Source organism: Vombatus ursinus, unplaced genomic scaffold (genome assembly GCF_900497805.2).
Source record: "Vombatus ursinus unplaced genomic scaffold, bare-nosed wombat genome assembly UNPS02014814.1, whole genome shotgun sequence".
In the NCBI taxonomy this organism is placed as follows: Eukaryota; Metazoa; Chordata; class Mammalia; order Diprotodontia; family Vombatidae; genus Vombatus; species Vombatus ursinus.
In genome coordinates, this window is record NW_020954592.1 from 5,210,859 (window position 1) to 5,231,629 (window position 20,771).

General features: G+C 37.0%; 2 protein-coding genes across 3 annotated transcripts in view; one reads left to right on the top strand and one right to left on the bottom strand.

Annotated features, from left to right (window-relative positions):
- The window catches only part of ARHGAP6 (Rho GTPase activating protein 6), a 640,842-nt gene that overhangs the window by 161,614 nt on the left and 458,457 nt on the right, over positions 1 to 20,771 (bottom strand). The window lies entirely within an intron of this gene.
- Positions 2,455 to 10,650, top strand: AMELX (amelogenin X-linked). The gene is made up of 6 exons (XM_027835302.1): positions 2,455 to 2,508; positions 3,725 to 3,772; positions 5,098 to 5,142; positions 5,441 to 5,765; positions 5,898 to 6,031; positions 10,576 to 10,650. Exons 1-6 carry the CDS (start codon positions 2,455 to 2,457, stop codon positions 10,648 to 10,650), a joined length of 681 nt encoding a protein of 226 aa, XP_027691103.1.

Here is a 20,771-nt window from a genome sequence, read left to right on the forward strand (position 1 = left end):
GGAGAAAGACTATTCCAAATTGTTGAAAATTGGACTTGAATACTCTGCAATTTCTTCCATAGTACAGTCTTTAAAGTGGACTTAGATTTTTAGATGATCTATTTTACTTTTTAACTTTTTAAATTTATTTTACTTTTTTGTGTATTTCTTTAAATGTTAATTCATATGCCTCCTGGATAGAGTGTGAGGCCTGAAGTCAGGAAGACTCTTCTTCCTGACTCAGATACTTAATAGCTGTGTGACCCTGGGCAAGTCACTTAACCCTGCTTGCCTCAGTTTTCTCATTTGTAAAATGAGCCGGAGAAAGAAATGGCAAAGCACTCCAGGATCTTTGCCAAGAAGAATCCAAATAGGTCACAAAGAGTTGGTCACAACTGAAATGACTGAATAACAACAAAATACGAGACCCCAACCCCTACCCCAAGGCTCAATCACTTCTAGGCCTGAAGCTTAAAATTCAAACCAAAATACTCTTCATATTTTTGTTCATTAGAGTGAGAGAAATATTTTTAGATGATACATACAAAAAGCTTAAAAAATCGAGCTCTAAATTATTTCTGAAAAACAAGACGCTATATTTGCTAATCAGTTGCTTAATGGAATTCAATCACTTTTCCCTCCAAGTCTGTTTGGCTTATAGACAACTTCAGTGCAGACCTAGGGCTCACTATTATGCCATCATATTATGAATTCAGCTTAGCTCAATATGTATTTATTTTGCACCTGCTATGTCCTAGGTGGGGCAGCTAGATGGCACAGTGGATAAAGCACTGGAGTCATGAAGACCTGAATTCAAATCCGATTTCAGACACCAGCTGTGTGACCTTGGGCAAGTCACTTAACTTCTACTGGTTAATCCACTGGAATAGGAAATGGCAAACCACTGCAGTATCTTTACCAAGAAAACCCCATGGGCAATATGGTACATATGGTCACAAAGACTCAAACATAACTAAATGACTAAACAACCCAATATGTGACAGGTACTGTTCCAAGGTTAAAAAACAAAAATGAAATAGGCCTTGCTCTTAAAGAAACTACACTCTACTGAAATAGAATGGTCTTCCATGGTATTTCAAGTAGTATTCAATATTTTATGCATGTGGCAACTTGAAAGAAATGCACATACTAGAGTTGGACCTGCCTTGCTTATCTGCCTTGGGAAGAGGTCATATGATGCAGCAATAACTCAACCAATAAAGAGAAAACTAACTCAAAAGTTTTTTTTTTCTTTTGAGAAAAAAGCAATCAATTTGATAGCCCTTTAAAAGAATATACAGAATATTTTGGCAGATAGTATACATTGAAAAATCACTGAACTTAGAACTTAGATGGATCATCTAGTTCAACCTTTTCACTTCATAGGTTAGGAAATTGAAATTGAGGAAACTTATAGAGTAAATGGTTCATCTAGGGTTCTAGTTTAGTCACTTGAAGATTCAGGACTAAATATTCCTTAATTCTTGTCCAGGTCTCTTTCAGCTATGCCTCAGTGTGGTACACAGGAAAAACTGATGATTGTGGAGTTAAGTAGACCTGGTTCAAATCCCAGCTCTGCCACTGAGTGACTGGACAAGTCACTTAACATTGTTGATGTTTCCTCATCTGTAAAAAGACAGCGTTGGACTAAGGTTCCTTCTAACTCTAAATCTATGACATTAATTATTTTAAAGAAAAGTATTCCATTTTTCCCTCAAAAAAGTTAACTTTTTTTTGGTAATATCAGCCATGACTTACATAAGCCTGCCTAGGAAAACAATGGATATTAACATTTTTGGTGTACTTCTTGCAAATAAGGTATTAAAAAATAGAGTAATGACTAAAACTCCTGAGGTTCTAAATATTTAATGACAAATTTCTTGTCAACACTGATTATAAATTATGTTTAGCCATTATTCTCTAGGCTCCAATGTGACAGAAGAATGCCATATTACCCACATGTTGGAGAAGTATACAAATTCACACAGGTGTGCTTTTTCACAGATGTTAAAGTTTTTTTGTTTGTTTGTTTGTTTGTTTTTTTAGGCAATTGGGGTTAAGTGACTTGCCCAGGGTCACACAGCTAGTAAGTGTCAAGTGTTTGGTCTGAGGCCAGATTTGAACTCAGGTCCTCTGGACTTCAGGGCCGGTGCTCTATCCATTGCGCCACTTAGCTGCCCCAATGTTAAAGTTTTTATACTACAATTGTTATTCTTAGAAACCAATGACCAGACCATACCATAAATCTAATCCAATATGGATTCAAATAGGGATTTCATGATCAACTCAAGGTTGAATATTGTATGAAGTCATATTACAAAATCTAGGAGTGACCAAAGCATTGGTGGTTGGAAATAGGTCCCTATGTTAATTGAAATTTCAATAATGATCATGTACAATTTTTTAAAACACTTAAAAATAAGCAAAGATTAAATCCAGTTGTGGGAACCTATATTTCAGGAAACCTTGAGAAAAATGAGGACTTGGATCCTTCTTGCCTGTCTCTTGGGTGCAGCATTTGCTATTCCAGTGAGTATTACAATCTCTTTACAAGTCAATGCACAGTTTCAGAAGCCTTGAAATGAGGATCTGGGCAACATTTTCCATTATTTAGCAATAAAAACGCATGAAATAGTGGGGATTAAGGACCACTGGATGGGAGAAATTTTACAGGCACATTTTAACTCTAGAATAGCAAGGGAATTACTCCCTGAGTCGCCACAAAAATTACTCTAGTAAAACATCCTATAATCAAACAAATTGGATCTTCCCAAATTCCATTTTAAAATGTAATTCATCTCTGATTTTGTATTTCTTTTAGGTAGGTGAGGTAGAGTGGTAGTTGAGATAGAAAATCTTTGCCTGAAACGACAAGGAAAGGGTTAATTTTGACAGTAGAACATCCTAGTCCTATGATGCTCAGCTGCCATTCTGTGGATAAAGCAATTTTTGATCTGGAGGTTTTCTATCCTTAAATGTACCATTGAACTGATCAGCAAGCTTGTTGTTAGGTTCATCTAGTGACAGAAGAGCTTGTTTAAGTGACTATACATGATAATACCTCAAATTTAATATATATAAACATATTGATTAACAATTTGAATTATTTACATTCAAAAGTACTAAAAGTTCAAGTAATACTATTCATCTGAATCCCTTCAAATAAAATTGTCCCTAAACCTCTTCCACCTCTGAGATTCTATGACTCTACCCAAATAGGTTCTTCAATATCTGACTTAATTAAGTTGGGAGTAACTTCTCCTATCCTATACAATGAAATTCAAATAAAAACATAGCCCAAATAAAATCACATGGGATGCTTGAATTGCACATGTTGGGGGGCACCCACACCAGTGGAAGAAAAGGAAATGAGTGAAAATTACAAAGGAAGAAAATTTTTGCTTGATAGAACTCACTATCAAATAAGGCATCTCCAGGGGGAGTAAGCTGCCTTGAGATGTGGGTTTTTTCCCCATTCACTGCAGATCTTCAGGTAGATCTTAGATAATCACTTATCAGGGGTGTCAAAGACGGTAGACCAGCTTCAGAGAAGAGTTGGACTAATTCAATCTAATTCCAGTAAATATTTATTAAGCATCTACTATGTGCCAGGCACCGTGTGCTAAGTGCTGAACTATAGATGATTTCCAAGGTTCCTTCTATGTTTGAGTTTCTATAATTATGTTATTAGAGTGAATAATTAATTACATATTGACTGAATATCTTTTCTTTTTCCTTTGAAAAGCTGCCCCCTCATCCTGGACATCCTGGTTACATTAACTTCAGCTATGAGGTAACTTTCCTTTTTGTTAATTTTGCTCCCTGTCTTCTGCTTAGCAATGAACTCAGAGGGATAATTGTATTAATTTTATTCCTTAAATGTGTCTCCCAGCTATCTTTTCCTTTGCCTTCCCTCTGTCAGCATCTTAGTTCCAGTCCCCATACCAGGGTAACTTCAATGGTTTTCTGATTGGTTTCCCTGTCTCCAGTTTCTCCCTTCTCCAATCCAGTTTGTGTATTGCTTCCATGACAGGTTATTCGTTCTAACATGGCACCATGACAGGTAGCTTGATGTAACAGAGAGAGCACTGGACTCAGGATAAGGGAGCTTGGGTTCTTTAGTTCTAAACCTGCTAGTTGTGTGACTCTGGGCAAGTAGAAACCTCTCTTGGTCTTAATTTCCTCATCATAGGATAGACTAGGTGATCTCAATGATTGCTTCCTTAGAATTCTATGACTTTAAAGCCTGAATATTTGATTTCATTTTGGTAGAAGGTGCTGCACTGATCAAATACAAGTAGATATAGTGGAAAGAACACTGTTTCTAAGTCAGCTCAAATCTCCCTTCTGACATTTATTACCTGTATGACTTCAGTCACAACTTCCCTAGGTCTCAGTTTCCTCATCTATCTTCTGAGGTTCCTTCTGGCTCCTGATCTACAATTCCATTACTATGATTCTATGACCCTGAGGTTAACCAAATCTTATTAAGACAGGAAGCAAAGGCAATGGTGTACGGCTCAGGATATGAAAGTGACAGAAGTCTGATAAATACAGCAATTGATCATGGTGACTCATGCTTCCCATCTCTCAGGAGAGAGTGGATTAGAGGTGTGGAATTTCAGGCATGAATGTGAAAATGCTGCCTCCTCTGTCAATCTTATTTGATTTTTTTTCTTTTTTTTCCCCTTAATATACTACTGAGCAATGGGTCAGCTGGTTATTTTGAAAGGCCGTCCATCTTTACCCATTGGCCCTGTGATAAAAGACACCCTTACTCCCTGAAAAATAATTAAGATGTTGATTACTTTGTAGCTACTGGTTGCTAATGGCATAGATCAGATTGCTGGCAAAGGCGTTTCCCCTCCCCCCAAAGGAAAGAACCAACATAGGATATGATATAAAGAAGCCAGGACCAGGACCTCTTGTTTTTCTTAATTATATCAGTCAAAGAAAGAGTTAAACAAGAGAATATGTCATATAAAATTATATTCTTAGAGCTCAAACTTAATTGTCATAAATATTGAAATGACTTTCATTGATTCTATTTTAGCTAAAACAAAAATTAATGAAATTAAATACTATTAATTAGTATTTTTTTTTTTTTTTGCTCCTTAGGTGCTTACCCCTTTGAAGTGGTATCAAAGCATGGTGCGACAGCCGGTATGTATTTTTAATTTCTTTACCGCCTATTTTTTTTTTAAAATGAGTACATTTAAGTTCCCATAGTAAGCCAAACAAAATATCTACTTTGCATAGGATTCTTAGTGGGGAAAAGCTACTTTCAAATAAAACATTTATTGCTACATTGTGACAAATCCTCATTATTAGAGATATCATTTTTATTAAAATATCCCTATCATTACAAATGAAATATTACCATTTCTCCATTAAGGAGGCTTAGGAGTTAGAAGGAAAGGAAATGAAGCCAATGACAAACTGACTTTCTATTTCTCACTAGTATCCCTCCTATGGTTATGAACCCATGGGTGGATGGCTGCACCACCAAATCATCCCAGTGCTGCCTCAGCAGCACACCCCAAGTCATTCCTTACCGCCTCAACACCAAATCCCCATCATGGCCGCCCAGCAGCCAGTGCAACCCCAGCAACCAGTGATGCCAGTTCCAGGACAGCATCCCATGGCACCAACACAACACCATCAACCTAACCTCCCGCAGCCAGCCCTACAGCCATACCAGCCCCAGCCAGCTCAGCCAGCCCAGCAACCACAGCCTCACCAGCCCAACAAGCCCATCCGTCCCATCCAGCCCATCCAGCCCATTCGTCCCAACCAGCCCATCCAGCCCATCCAGCCCATCCAGCCCTTGCAGCCCATGCAGCCCATCCAGCCCATCCAGCCCATGCAGCCCATGCAGCCCATCCAGCCCATCCAGCCCATGCAGCCCCAGGTCCCAGTCCACGCAATGCTACCCATGCCACCACAGCCACCTATGCCTCCAATGTTCCCCATGCAGCCGATGCCCCCCATGCTGCCAGATCTGCCCTTGGAAGCCTGGCCATCCACTGACAAGACCAAGAGGGAGGAAGTGGTAAGTGGCCATTCTTATAAATATTGCATTAAATTAATCCCAGGTCCTATAAAGGACACTTAAAAGTTATGAATCTCCCCTTCAAGCCCTGTTATGATATTACTTTGTCTGCCATTGGGAATATGTGCTTACAAATCCCATTAAACTTAATGGTAATCCAGATATTCAATCAGTCAATAATTATTTGGTTAGTGACTACCATTTATAAGCCATCATGCCAGGAATTTGGGGAATGGAGAAGTAAAAAGATGTAGTAAATAAAAAGACTGTCCTTGGCCTCCAGGAATGAATTTTCTATTTCCACTAAGAAATCAACTAGAAAATGGATTTGAATTGCAATGAGATATGCAAAAGGTCTAGAAGCACAATAGAAAGAATAGCAGTTTCATAGCCAGAAGACCCAAATTTTAGTCCTTAATTAGTTGGATGACTATGGGCAAGTAACATAACCTCAATGGACTTGGTTTACTCATCTGTTAAAATGAGAATGGACTAGATGATCTGTCAGATGAACTGTACAATTCTATGAAAAAATCTGAACAAAGTGTGAGGCATTTTAAAGATTATCTTGTGTTTTGAGGCCTCAAGGGATGATGAAGCTACTTTGAAGGTTTTGATTTAATTCACTAGATAGTCTTTAAAATTACTTTAGTTAAAAAATTGTAGGATTATGCTGTTATTGGGACCTTCTCAGAACTCAAATCAAATCAGTTTCCTCTATAAAACCTTTACAAATTAGATAAATTCCTCTAGTCAACTCACCAACTTGATGCATACAACCTGATCTCTCTTCCAACACTCTATAGCAACAGTGACTTTTCAACTTCCACTTAATAATTTACTTGTTTACTTGTTTTGGAATTCATTTATCTGCTCTTCCTGTTAGCCTGAAAGCAGATTGAGGACAAGGGGCCAAATCTTCCTTAATCCAGTAACATTTAGCCTGAGTCCTCAGCATTTAATGCCAGTAATGGTGAGAACGAAACTTGAGTTTCAAATAGATTCAATTCAAATTGATTTTTCCACTTCCAAAGTAGGAGAAGCTGTGCTTTTTTGCTTTGGAATTTAGTAGGAATGCCAACAACACAATTTTAATTACTCTGTTTGCATGTATTTCAGGACTAAATGGAGAGCAAGAAATCAGAAAAAAAGGAGAAATTAGACATTTGCAGTTGCTTTCCAGAACAACTATAAGAATACAAGGATTTGTGCTTACAATAACTCTTCTCCTTAGTAAATTCTGTAACTCAAAATGAATGGCATTAGCAGACAATAAAATGCTTTAAACATCATTCATGCTTTTTTTTGTCAAAGATGTTGTTGTCAAAGATGCTTGCTGACAACTTTAAGATGGTGCTTTAAGAATTGAGATCACTTGAGGTGACATACTTTAAAGACACGAAAATCATGTAGTCCTAGTTTACAACCTTAAAGTAAGCATTTCACAGTGCAATACTGCCCATAGCTCTATTTTTAGAAAGTATAAATTATGGCCCTTCAAATCATGAATAGAAATTGTAATATAAGTTATAAATAGGAGATAACATGAAGTCATGTGATAATATACAGTCATTGGCCTTCACATGAACTTGAAACAAATGGAGGGAAGTTTATAGGAAGAATTCTTTACATTGGTACAAAGATAAACTGTTAGAAAGATATTTATGTTACCAAACAAGTTAAGACTTGTAGCCTTTTTTTGTTTTTACATCTACAAAAATGAAGGGGGTAGGCTAGACATTCACTAAAGTTCTTGTTCTTATTTTGTAAATCATCTTAATAACCAAAACATGATTTGATATCTGACCACATCACTCCCTTGCGCAAATAGCTTCTGTGGTTCTCAATTGGTTTTTAGATAAAATATAGTTCTTTTATTAGCATTAAAAACCTTTAATAACCTGAATCCAGGTTATGTTTCCAGTCTGACTATCCTTCATGCAATCTACTTCAGCCAAATTGGTGTACTTATTATGTACAAGATATTCCATTTCTCACCTCTGCCAATGCAATGGATGTCTCCTGTACCTGGAACACCATACTTGATCACTTTCACCTTTTGCAATTCTTACCTTCCTTCTAGGCACAGATTCTTAAGAACCTCTTTCCTCAAGAGGTCTTTCCTAATTCCTCCAGGTTAGTCCTTCATCCCCACTCCAATCCCAAATCCCTGTGAATTTTATATTACAGAGAGAGAAAGAGAGAGAGAGGGAGAGAGAAAGAGAGAGAGAGAGAGAGAGAGAGAGAGAGAGTATATGCACACACGTGTGTATGTGTTTGTATATATATAAAATATATAATATACATATATATAAAACACCCATATATGTATATACATAGAAAATGTTCAGAGATAAGTAAATACAGCATATACATACATACATACATACATATACATACATACATATAAAATGTTCAGAGATAAATATAGCATGCTGTATTTACTTATCTCTGAACATTTTGTATCTTCTCTCACAAGGTGGTGTTTGGTGGTAGTACAGGGGCAGGGTCAGTCTAATAAGTCTTGGGGATATAGGAACAAAAATGAAGACAGGGGCTAATGTTTTTTCATTTTCATTTTCATTCATAATCAACAAATTAACAATTCATCTGTATGGAATTGAGCTGCTTATTAAATTACTTATTCCTTGAACCTTACAGAGCTAACTTTCTTCCCTTCCCCTTCTCTTCTCTCCATCCTTCCTTCTCCTTCTTAAGACTATGTTCTAGATGGTTGAAACTACTAGAATTCTGACCTCAGGATATCAGAGCACTATTGTATAATGATTTCAATTTACTCAAGAGCATATTGGGACACTAAACAATATACATACTATCCCAAATTTCATTTACTTAAAACCCAGTCTTAAGCAACTACCCAATGAACTTGCATTTGAAATAAGACACAGGGGAAATAGGATTTTTATTGAAGAACCAAAATTGAACTCTAGATTTAGAGCTGGAAGGACTTTAGAGGCCATCTTAAAACTCAGATTGTATATTGCATTCAAGGAGTGCATTTCAGAAAATGCATGCACACAGTAAACTTGTTTCTGTAGAAGTCTTAGATTTGAAGAACTGAAAACAAAGCTCTTCACAAAGCTGCCCATTTGCTATGTGCTTTGCAATTACTGCTTCTAATTAGGAATAAATAAAGCAAATAAAAAAAGCCAGATGTATTCTTAAAATATACAATAAATCAAGTCACTTCAATTAAAACCATGCCTTCTGACAATCTCTCTTGTTGACAAAATCAGAGTGTGCCAAACTCATAAATGTTTTACATTTAAAATTTCTGCCACTTTTTCTCCATTCATGGGCATCTGTTTCCTAGGCTTTCCTTTAGTGTAATCTTTGGGTAACAAAATGTAATCCTTAAGTAAATTTCAAGTGGAATCCAGTTTCATCAGTGCTATGTAGACTGGCTTTGCTTTCATGAAATTTACCTATTCTTCTTAGAAGAAGTAATTTTAAAGCAAAGAACAACAACATAAACATAGCAAGAGAAGAAAAGATGGACAAGATGGGTACTGGCAGGAGAAAGGGGGTGATAGTAGAAGAGGAAGAAAGGAAACAGTTGAGAACAGTACAGAAGAAAAAATCAGAATGAAATAGGATAACATAGTATGAATAACACTAGGTATAGAGTCAGGAGACCTTGGTTTCAATTTCATCTTGACTACTTATATTCTATGTGAGCTTAGACAAAACAGTTTTCCTAACTGGGCCTTGATGTTTTAATTTGTATGAAGCTATAAGGAGCATAAATTATATGATCTCTGGTGTCCCTTCCATCCCTATGGTCCGAAGAGATAGGGTCTATAGCCCATAACTACTGCCTTTCAGAATGTCTTGATGGTCTAATCATTTTCATAGCCCTCATGCATGTTAGTACCTGAATGGGAAAATTCCAAGGTGTTTAGTTAGGAGACAGGATTTTCTTTGGATAAAAGATACTTCATTAATCACCTAATCACTTGTACACATGAACTATCTACATTCAGTCAAAAGAACATGGATAGATAGCTGGAAGGGACCCAAGACACTATTTAGTCAAAGCATTTGAATCAATGACTCTAAAACTCTAGGACAGATACAACCAATAAACATTTACAAGAACCTACTATCTGCCAAACACTGTGTTAAGTGCTGAGATCATAAAAAGAGGCAAAAGATAGTCCCTGGCCTCAAGGAGCTTACAATCTAAACAAGAGAGCAGAAAAAGATGACTTCTGGCTGAGGAAGATCACAAAAGGCTTCTTAAAGAAGGTGAAACCTGACCTGGACTTTGAAGGATAGAGAGGATTTCAAAAGGCAGGAATCAGGATGGAGAGACATTCCAGGATTCTGGGTAAGGGAAAGGAAGCTGCAAATGCATGCAGTCTGGAAAGCATTCAGGAAAATAGTAAAATATCCTGTCTGGTCAGAGTATAGACACTCTACAAGTATTACATTGATTTTATCTTTCCCCAAAGATCTCATGCAAGGAACCCAGACCTGTCTCCTTGCTAATCTCTTTAAAAATAGATATGAACACATTTTAGACTTTGAGCCATGCTTTGACAGTGGTCTTATTGTTGCTGTTCTATGAAAAGGGCACCTCAGCAGCTCTTGAATAAGCTGAAGAAAGCCAGTCTTGCTTTACCTAGATTGTATAAACCCCCACCTTTCTTCTTCTGAAAGTATATGACCAGTTCTAAGGCAGAGGGTTTCATTTTGGTGAGATCATGAGACTGGCTGCCCCGAGTAATGGAAAGGTCCATTGCTTGCTTCATTTGGTGAATAGTTTCTTCTTGTCAGTCCTGGAAAACTTGTTTCTCCATACTGAAATGTTGATTGCCACCTAGGGATCATCTGGAAAAGATTTACATTCTTTACCACTGCCCCACCCTTTCACTTCCATAGTTCAAAATATCCAAGAGACTCTGCACACTCTCTATGAAAACCTGTAATAAATGCAGACAGCTTTCTACTTATGAATGAATGGACTGCGTTCCAAAAGTTCTTAAGTATGTTAATTGTTTTGAAACTCAAAATGGATATTCACATAATAACATTATAAACAACAACTACAACAGCTGCCATTTAAATACAACTTTATATGATTTAAGAATAATATCTTAATCTAACCTCTCAGATTGAGTTTTCTCACCTGTCAAAAACAGCACTTACCTCACAGGCTTATGTAAAGATCAAAGGAGATAATATATGTAAAGTACTTTGTAATTATTATCATCATTATCATCATCATCATCATTATTAATCCTAATATCAACCACATGGGAGAAGATAGTATAGGTTTTTTAATGTAGAAGTTGTAAGTTCCTGTGTAATCCCAACTGTGGTTCCATGATATTTAAATTGTTTCTTTCTGGCTGCTTGCAGTATTTCCTCTTTGACCTGGTAATTTGGCTACAATACCTTGGTGTTTCAATTTGGGATCTCTTTCAGGAGGTGATTGGTGAATTTTTTGGATGACTAATTTATCCTCTGGTTCTAGGATCTCAGGGCAGTTTTCCTTGATGATTTCCTGAAAGATGTCCAGGCTTTTGTTTTCATCATGGATTTCAGGTAGACCAATAATTTTTAAATTGTCTCTCCTGTACCTATTTTCCAGGTCAGTTGTTTTACCAATGAGGTATTTTACATTTTTTTCTATTTTTTCATTCTTTTGTTTCTGTTTGATTTTTGATCTTTCATAGAATCATTAGCTTCCACTTGCCCCATTCAAATTTTTAACAAGTTGTTTTCTTCTATTAGATTTTGTACCTCCTTTTCCTTTTGGCCCATTTTACTTTTTAAGCAGTTCTTCTGTTCAGTGAGTTTTTGTGCCTTCTTTTCCATTTGGCCAATTCTACTTTTTACGGAGTTGTTTTCTTCAGTTAATTTTTGCCCTTCCTTTTCCAAGCTATTGACTTTCTCTTGCATACCTCTCATTTCCTTTCCCAACTTTTCTTCTACCTCTCTTATTTGACTTTTAAAATCCTTCTTGAGCTCTTCCAAGAAGGCTTTTTGGGCTTGAGATCAGTTTGTGTTCCCTTTTGAGGTTTCGGATATGGATATATTGACAATGTTGTCCTCTTCTGAATTTGTGCCTTGATCTTCCCTTTCCCCAAAATAAGAATCTATGGTCATTTTTCATTTCTGCTTTCTGTTCATGGTGTTTGCCTATTTCTTGACTTTAAAAAAATGTTGAGTTCTCCTACTGGAGCAAAGGGGGCACTTTCCCGAGCTTCTTTTTCTGCTCACCTGGGTCTTGCACTTGAACGTTTGGCTCCTGCTCGCCTGGGTTTTGCATAGCGTTGTTTCACTGCTAGTGGATGTCTGTCAGCCTGGAGCTTTGCCTTCTGGAGTTGTGCTTCCCAAAGTTGGCCAGGTGATTTCACTGCTAGAGGACACCATTGCCTATGGTAGTTTTCCACGCTGGTGTCTGCTAGTTCCTCTGCCTGTATTGAGACTCTCAGGGGGTCCTGGTGTTGGCACTTGCCTGCTCCACCAACTTGAGTCTCAGGATCTCCCCCTGGCATGCTGAGGTGGGGCTTGCCACTGGCTTGCTGGGATGCCTCCAGTCCTGTACTGCTCCCCTTCCCCCATAGCGAGAGGGAGCCTTTCCTATGAATCCCCCAAGCTTCCTGGGCTACAAGACTGCTGTACCCTGTCTTTTTGCTGGCTCAGGGTTTTTCCTGGGTTGATATTTTCTGGGTTTTCAGAGGTCAATGAGGGAGGATGAGAGTGACTTCCTTCTTACTCGGCCATTTTGGCTCCCTGAAGTGGAAGTCTGATAGTATAGATTTTTTCCACCCATTTCTTAAGGTGAGGAAAATTGAGGCAAGGAGAAAGATCAAGATCACAGAGGCAGTAAATGACAGAGTGAGGATAAAAAAGGGAAAAGACTAGCTCACAAAAACTATTTTACCCCAATGGAGCTGAAGTTTAAGAAGATTCTAAATGTATTATAGAACCCAACTGTATGTAACCACATTTCAATGGGGAAAAGCATTTGCCATGTGCTTTGGACACCAGGAATAACTCTTTTAAGTGAAAACTGGAAATCTCCTTTCCCCATCCTTCCCATCAGTTAGAAGGTGAACTTGGGTGGCTTTGAGGCTTGAGGCAATGACTTCCAACTTGAGCTCACTGAATCCTACTGATATGAAGCAAGGGAAGGGAGGGAGGGAGAGATGGTGGGGATGCTTAGGTGTGGAACAAGGTTAGACTGAGAAGCAGGAATATCCTTGTGAATGAGAGTTGTATGTATCTTATGCCAAGGGAATTTGAGGAATTTGAAATAGAGAATGAAGGATTATAAGCTCCAGCCACTGAAGGCGCCCAGTGACACTTTCTTTTCTTCCAGGAATGACCCTTCTGGTTCTTTCTATATTGGGTCCTTAAAGGCTTCTTTCTATAGTTCTTACTATTCTCTATTTTTCATTTACATGGAAAATTCTTTTGGGGTCTCTGGGCATACAAGCATGGTATCTTAAATCCTATGTATTATTATTATTATTAATAATAATAATAACTACCAGTATTTATATAGCACTTTAGGTTTGCAAAGTACTTTATAAGTATTATCTCACAACAACCCTGGGAGATAGGTGAGGAAACTCAAGCCCAGGGACATTAAATGATTTGTCCAGTCTGAGGAAGGGTCTGAGGCAGGATTTGAACTGTGGTTACACTCCTGATCAGTTTTTCATTCATCTTGTAACTTTTGCAATGATTCCTAGGCTTTTGTCTACAAGACTAATTGCATTCTAATAAACATTCCAAATTTATTTTATCTGGAATTTTGTTGAATTTAATATTAAATTATTTGGATCATATGACAGGGTTTAGGAGTGTGTATTTTTTCATTTTTTCATTTATTGTACTGTGATTTATCATTAGATTGTTTCTTAAAGAGGCAATAACAGATTCTGTAGCTTTTGTAAAATAGCTATTCAAAATAAATTTTACACTTTGAATCCAGAAAAAAAAAATCTGTCACTAAATAACTTACCAGGTTTCCAACCTAAAGCTTCCTGATGGATTATCACTGAGTCAGATTCTCAATCTACTGTACTTCATCCTTAACATCTTATAATTCTACGTAATTAAATAATCCAGGTGAACAGAAACATGAAATATATTTTTGGCTCAAAATCATATTCAAATTTGTAAACATTTGACTCACCGACCCCACATAGAGTGTGTTTAGTTGAAAGCTGTGTTCTAAAGAATTCGGATCATTGAATCAACCTAAAAATGATACTGCCACAAAACCAATGCAAAATAAAGGCTGCCTGGATTCCCTTATATACTTCTATTTAGCAATCCAAAGAACATACAGCATAACAATTTTTCCATTTTCCCAGAACAGCTGAATTAGTGTTTCTTATCCTCCCTGATGAATTTTCTATGCTTCACATCTGGCTAAGGAATGCAAACACTATGGGGTTCATTACTTGTTTACAGAAATTAAGTTGTACAATCCCACCAGACAGACAGTGATGTACTTCCCTTCGGTCCCATATCCAGCTTCAGAGAAGACTCCCACTCCCTTTCCATGGCTTTCTCCTTTTCCTAAGTACCAAAAGCTTCTAGGTTTTCAATGGAATTTCTTTGTAGTTGCAACCTATGGATAAATATTGAACTAAGGCCATACTATGGAGTTTCCTATTTAGTAGACTACAAAGTTTGACTGCCTAGTAGTTTGCTGTTCTGATGCCCACCATTTTATGGACACTCTAATTGTTAAAATTGTGTATAAGTAAATAGTTACATACTCCCTAGCCTCATCTATCCTGAGGGTACTCATATTACCAATGATTTCATTAGCTGCAAAGCTGACCTAGGCTAGTTATCATCTTGTGAGCAGCTCAGGGAACTAACTTAATATTTCTTTCTCACCCCCAGCCTCTCCAATTTTACTTCCCTCAACCTTACACTCTTCCTCTGTCTTTCACTGTTCACAACTCAAATATTTTCACATTTTGCAATTTCTGTCGATGCCTATACTTTGTTACTCCATTCCTTGTCCAGTTACCACAGGAAAATCTTTCTACTGTTCTGATTTATGAACCCTCCTTCCTCCCTCTTCCCTCCAAATGACATGAAACATAGGTGACAAGCAGGAGTAGTACTGATGATATGTCTAAAACAAGAAAAGGAAAGTCACAGATTTAGAGGTAATGTTTGGAAAGACTGCTATAATTGGTGTCAGGAGAGACCTACAATTTCTGACACTTATTAACCAACATTCATTATGCCTTACCTTTAAAACAGTGGATAATAATACTTAATAATATCTACCTTGACAGGCAGCTGTCAAGTTAATTATATGTCTATAGTTAATTAGAAAGTGGGTCTTGGAGTCAGGAAGCTCTATCTCTGAAATGTTGACAAAGTGACCCTGGGCAAGTCAATTAACCTCACCACCCTAGGCAACTCTTTGACACTACAGGTTAATAAGAGAACTCAGACTGTATTGGAAAGGAGTGTGTGTGTGTGGGGGGGTCCTCACCAAGAGCTCTCTACACTACTGAAAGCAGAGATCTGAAACAACAGTAAGGACTTACCTCATGATTGCTATGGGGAGCAGCTGAGACAGCCTATAGAAAGCACTTTGCAAATCTCTTAAGTATTATGAACTTTATTTATCAGATTAAAATAAAAAGAATCTTCACAAACTTAATTATCTCTTTATTTAATTTTTTTCATAAATACTAGTATCTTCACTCAGTTTTCATTTTTTTTTGTATCACTACCTTTCCCCCTATGATTTCAATTCACATAGATATCTGCATTCAGAGTTCCTAATGATTGCCTTCAAATGAACTTTTGGAACATAAGCGATTGGCAAGCAAGTCAGGAATGGCTTTGGAAACAAAGGAATTTATTATATGTCATATATATAATATATGTGAATATAATATATAATAAATAAATGTATGTTTGTTTAAATAGATGATAAATATGATTACACATGTATAACCTATATCTATTTGCTTACCATCTTAGGGAGGGAGGAGGGGAGGAAAGAAGAGAGGGATAGAATTTGGAACTCAAAACTTTTAAAAAGTGTTGAAAAATTGTTTTAACATGTAATTGGGGGAAATTGTATATATATATATATATGTCTACAAAAATAAATATATAATTATATATTGATAATATATTATTATATATTATTTTGGGAACAAAGTAGTTGCCCATAGGTTGGTGAAAGGCTGAAAAAAAACATAGAACATCCCTGAATCTAGGATATCCTATATGGTACCTGAATGTAATGAAATCTTACTGTGCCATAAGAAACAATGAATATGAATAATTTTTAAGATTCATAGGAAGATATATAAATTGAAGCAGAATAAAATAAGTGGAATCAGGGAAACAATAGAGACACTGCATAAAATAATGTAAATGGAAAGAACAGTAAAGCAAAACTGAACTGTGTGTAGTTGTAATGACCAAGCTAAGACCTGGATAAGAGATGAGAAAATATACCTTCTTCCCTTCTTTACAGAGGTGGGAGATTATAGGCATGGAATATTGCATATCTTGTCAAATGTGACATTTGAAAATGAAGGTGATATAACAAAGCAATAATAAGGGATAAAGTCAGGAATACCTATGCTTACACTAAAATTTCATTTTTCAAAAATCTTGATTAGGACAATATGATATCCAAGGATAAAAGAGGTTTTAATGCTCTAGCAACAATATTAATGCTCAGGATGTTCATGACTATATCTATAACTGCACTGGTATAGATGCCAGATGCTTCCTCCAGGTTGAAACCTCTCCTTTCTCTCTCTACTCCCTTTCTTGTCTCTTTCCTTTGTTTTTCTCTCTTGGTTCTTTCTCTGTCTCTTTTCTCTTACAGAGAAGAAATTCCCTCTACAAATGCAAATCAGCACCTGTTTCAGCAAGTCATGGTCTTGGTGAATTATGTGGATCAGTGAGAGGGACCACAGTAAGTAGGAGTCAGATCCAAAGGCCAGCTTTCCATCTATTATTCCACGTTGCCTTTCATCATACATGCATACATACATACATACACGAATGGTGCTCCAAAAGTCTTAATGAAGTTTTTATTGTTGTTGAGTTGATTAGTTGTGTATCACTCTTCATGACCCCATTTGGTGTTTTCTTGGCAGATACTGGAGTGGTTTGCCATTTCCTTCTCCAGCTCATTTTACAGATGAGGAAACTGAGGCAAACAGGGTTAAGTGACTTGCCCAGAGTCACACAGCTAGTAAGTGTCTGAGGACAGATTTGAACTATAGAGAATCACAATCAGTAAACTCATGAATTAAAATGTGATTAAAATTTTACCAAGAATGGGCATTTTTTAACATGAACCTTACTTTAAAAAATGTTTAAATATCAGTTTTACATTATATCACAAGGACTAAAATTCAGTCAATTCTTTTCCTTTATTGATCACCAGAACTTACCACAGTGCCTGGCACACTGTAGGTACTTAATAAATGTTTATTGATTGATGGATTGTGGATGTCAATAAAGGAGAGAGTTGATTGAATTTTAGTTTCCGTTGCTCAATGTTACGCTGATATTCAAATATATGTTTTTAAATCCACAGTCATGTAACAAGTATCAAAGACTTTACTGAAATTACTTCAATAAAGGCAGAAAATTCATTAAAATAACTAAGTGATAAATTTTGACAATGGAAAGATAAATTGAAACATATATAATAAACTTCTTAACCTTTCTTTCCAATTAAAAGTACATGAATTTGGGCTCTAGAAATGATTTCAAAATACAACAAAGTTTATTCCCAAAGTTTCATAGTCTGTGAAGATGAACCAGGAAATGGATCTTCTAAAGCATGGATATGAGGTTGGCTCAGAATCAGGAAATCTGTTTTGTTGATGGAAAAAAAAAGCACTGGTTTAAACCAGCAGAACTCTCTGGATGTGAAAACTATTTCCAGAATTTCATCCAGTTACAAATCCTAGAAGCAAAGTCAATTCTTGGGAAGCTTTTGCATGTCTTATTCAACTGATATCAAATCCAGGCATGGCAAATAAAGTATTTAACTATCTTACTTCAAAGAAATATTTTTATAAGTTAAATTATAATGAAAAACCCAGGGGCATATGGAAAGAAAGCAAATTATTTTGGTCTGTTTCATGTTACTTTAGCCAGCCTGCCACACAAACTCATATGAGTTTGCATGCATTGCAACCAATAGGACTAAAAATATCCTCGAAGAGCCTTTGTGGAAACTTAACAAAGGTTTCATTTTGAGGAAATTCTGCTCTCCAGTGTCCTGGGTGGCTTTCATACTGCTAGAGGCTGTTTCAGGTTCACCCTTACTATTTGGACAAGGGTGGTGTAGTGGATAGAGTGCTGGGCCTGGAGTCAGGAACACCTGAGTTCAAATGTGACCTCAGACACTTACTAGCTGTGTGACCCTGGGCAAGTCACTTAACCCTGTTTGCCTCAGTTTCCTCATCTGTAAAATGAGCTGGAGAAGGAAATGACAAACCACTTCAGTATCTTTGACAAGAAAACCTTAAAAGAAGTCACAAAGTGTTGGACCTGACTGAAAAATGACTGAATAACATAAGCAAGGAAGGCATCGGGGTAGGTTCCATGGAATACAATGACAGAAGTGGAACATTTGCTGCTTTAAGGAAATTTGTATTCTACAAGAAATATTTGACACTTATAAAGATAAGTATAAGGTAATTTAAAAAGAGAAAGAACATTTACAGCCTGAGGGGATAGGGAGTAGGGAATCCAGGAAACCTGAGGTTTAGAGGTGTTTCTCCTATTTTATGTATACAGGGTTGATCCTTTAAAGGGGTGGGAGGCTGTTTGACTTCCTTGTTCCCTCAGGCATAAAAAAACCCACAGTTTATGAGATTAACAATCCTCCCTACTCCCTCAGAGTGCCTTTCTGCCCTAAGTGACCATGCCCTGATGAATGCAGAGGAAGAGGGGAACTGGCATTTAATCTGAACTCCTAACTTGCTGACCTTGAAAATTGGATCCTCTTTATCTTTTGTGGTTGATAAGGTCATTTTTATTACATTTTATGACCCACATAATTTTTTTCCCCATTCTAACCCCCAGGTTGGATCTCTAGACCAGAGTGAGTTAAATTTGGGCCAACATAGCTTCCTATAAGGGGTGGCACCTGAGCTGATTGGTGGCTAAAAGTATAGAGGTGAGAGGTGAATGCACTGCAGGAATGGGACACAGGGAGTGGGCAGGCAAAAATGGCAAGAGGTGGCCAGTCAGTCCGGAGGATGGCTAAGTAGCTCAATTTGACTGGCATGCAGAGACAGTAAAGAGAATAAGAAACACATCTGGGAAAGTAGCTTGGAGTCATATTTTAGGAAATTTTAAATGCCAGGCTGAAGAATTTGTATTTTTATTTTAGAGACTATTAATGGAATGCTGTCAAAGAAGGTGGTACAGTATAGTGGAAACAACAGTATTTAGAGTCAAAAGACCTGGGTTTAAATCCTATCTTGATCCCTTACTATCTGTGTAATCTTAAATAATTCACAACCTCTCTGAGCCTGAATGTCCTTATCTGCAAAATAATAGTAATAATAACAATAAGTTGACCTAGAAGGCCTCTCAGGTCCCTTTCAATAAAAAGACCTATAGATTTAAGATTCTAAGCAAGGAAGTGACATCACTAGACCTGTGGCTTGGAAAGATTACTTTGACAGTTGTTGTAAAGGTCTCTGGGAGAGTGAAGAAGACTAGAAACAGAGAAGGCTATTAGTAGACTATCTGCAATAATTTAGCCAAGAGGTGATAAAACCTTGAACTAGGGTAGTATTTAGTAGAAAAAAAGTCCTTTACAACTCTAAATCCTAGGATTCTACCCATTTCCCACAAGGGTGCACACCTGCAGACTTCTCCATCATGACCTAGTAACTTCATCATTTTAGATCACTACAGCCCTGGAATTCATATGTTGGGAATACCGTTTGTCCCTGAGACTCTTTTCTCGGATTGGATGGCTTCTCCCAGAATCTCCATCTAAGGACAGTGCCAGGCCAGGAGTCAGGAAGATGAGTCTTCCTGAATTCAAATCTGGTCTCAGACACTTAATAGCTGTGTAACCCTGGACAACTCACTTAAACCTGTTTGCCTCAGTTTCCTCATCGATAAAACGAGCTGGAGAAGGAAATGGTAAACCACTCCAGTGTCTTTGCCAAGAAAACTTCAAATGAGGTCATGAAGAGTCAGACAAGTCACAACACCACCAAGCCCTGGCCATCTATCTTTTTATTTCTCACCAGGCTACATTCCTTCAGACTTCTCCCTCAGATACTTTTCCCCCTATTCTTTAGCTTCATTTTATGTATTGTCTTCTCCATTAGAATGTAAGTTCCTTGATATCATGGACTGTTTTTCTCTTCTCTTGTATTTTTATCCCCAGCAATAGCACAGGGCTTAGCACATAGTGTTTAAGAAAAGCTTGTTGACTATTTATATATAAATCACTAATGTGCTAAGTATAAGTAATACTTAAACTTATTTATTAAAGTAGGTCTCATTAGGCCTTTGCAACATTTTCTTTGTTTTTCTTTTGCTATACTATATGCCTGAAGTAAATTTAAAAATATTATGAAATTCCAACTATTCTCTAATTTAGATTGACCTGTCTCCTCCATAGTTTAAAATTAATACAAACATTTTTGGATGTTAATTTTCTCTATGTTGAGTTTGAATATAATCTTTTGGAACCCAAGGCCAAAGACAC

Coding starts and splice junctions, on each gene's coding strand:
- AMELX (XM_027835302.1), top strand. CDS start 2,455: ATGAGGACTTGGATCCTTCTTGCCTGTCTCTTGGGTGCAGCATTTGCT. Junction 2,509..3,724: donor GTGCAGCATTTGCTATTCCA/GTGAGTATTACA, acceptor TCCTTTGAAAAG/CTGCCCCCTCATCCTGGACA. Junction 6,032..10,575: donor AGACCAAGAGGGAGGAAGTG/GTAAGTGGCCAT, acceptor AACACATTTTAG/ACTTTGAGCCATGCTTTGAC.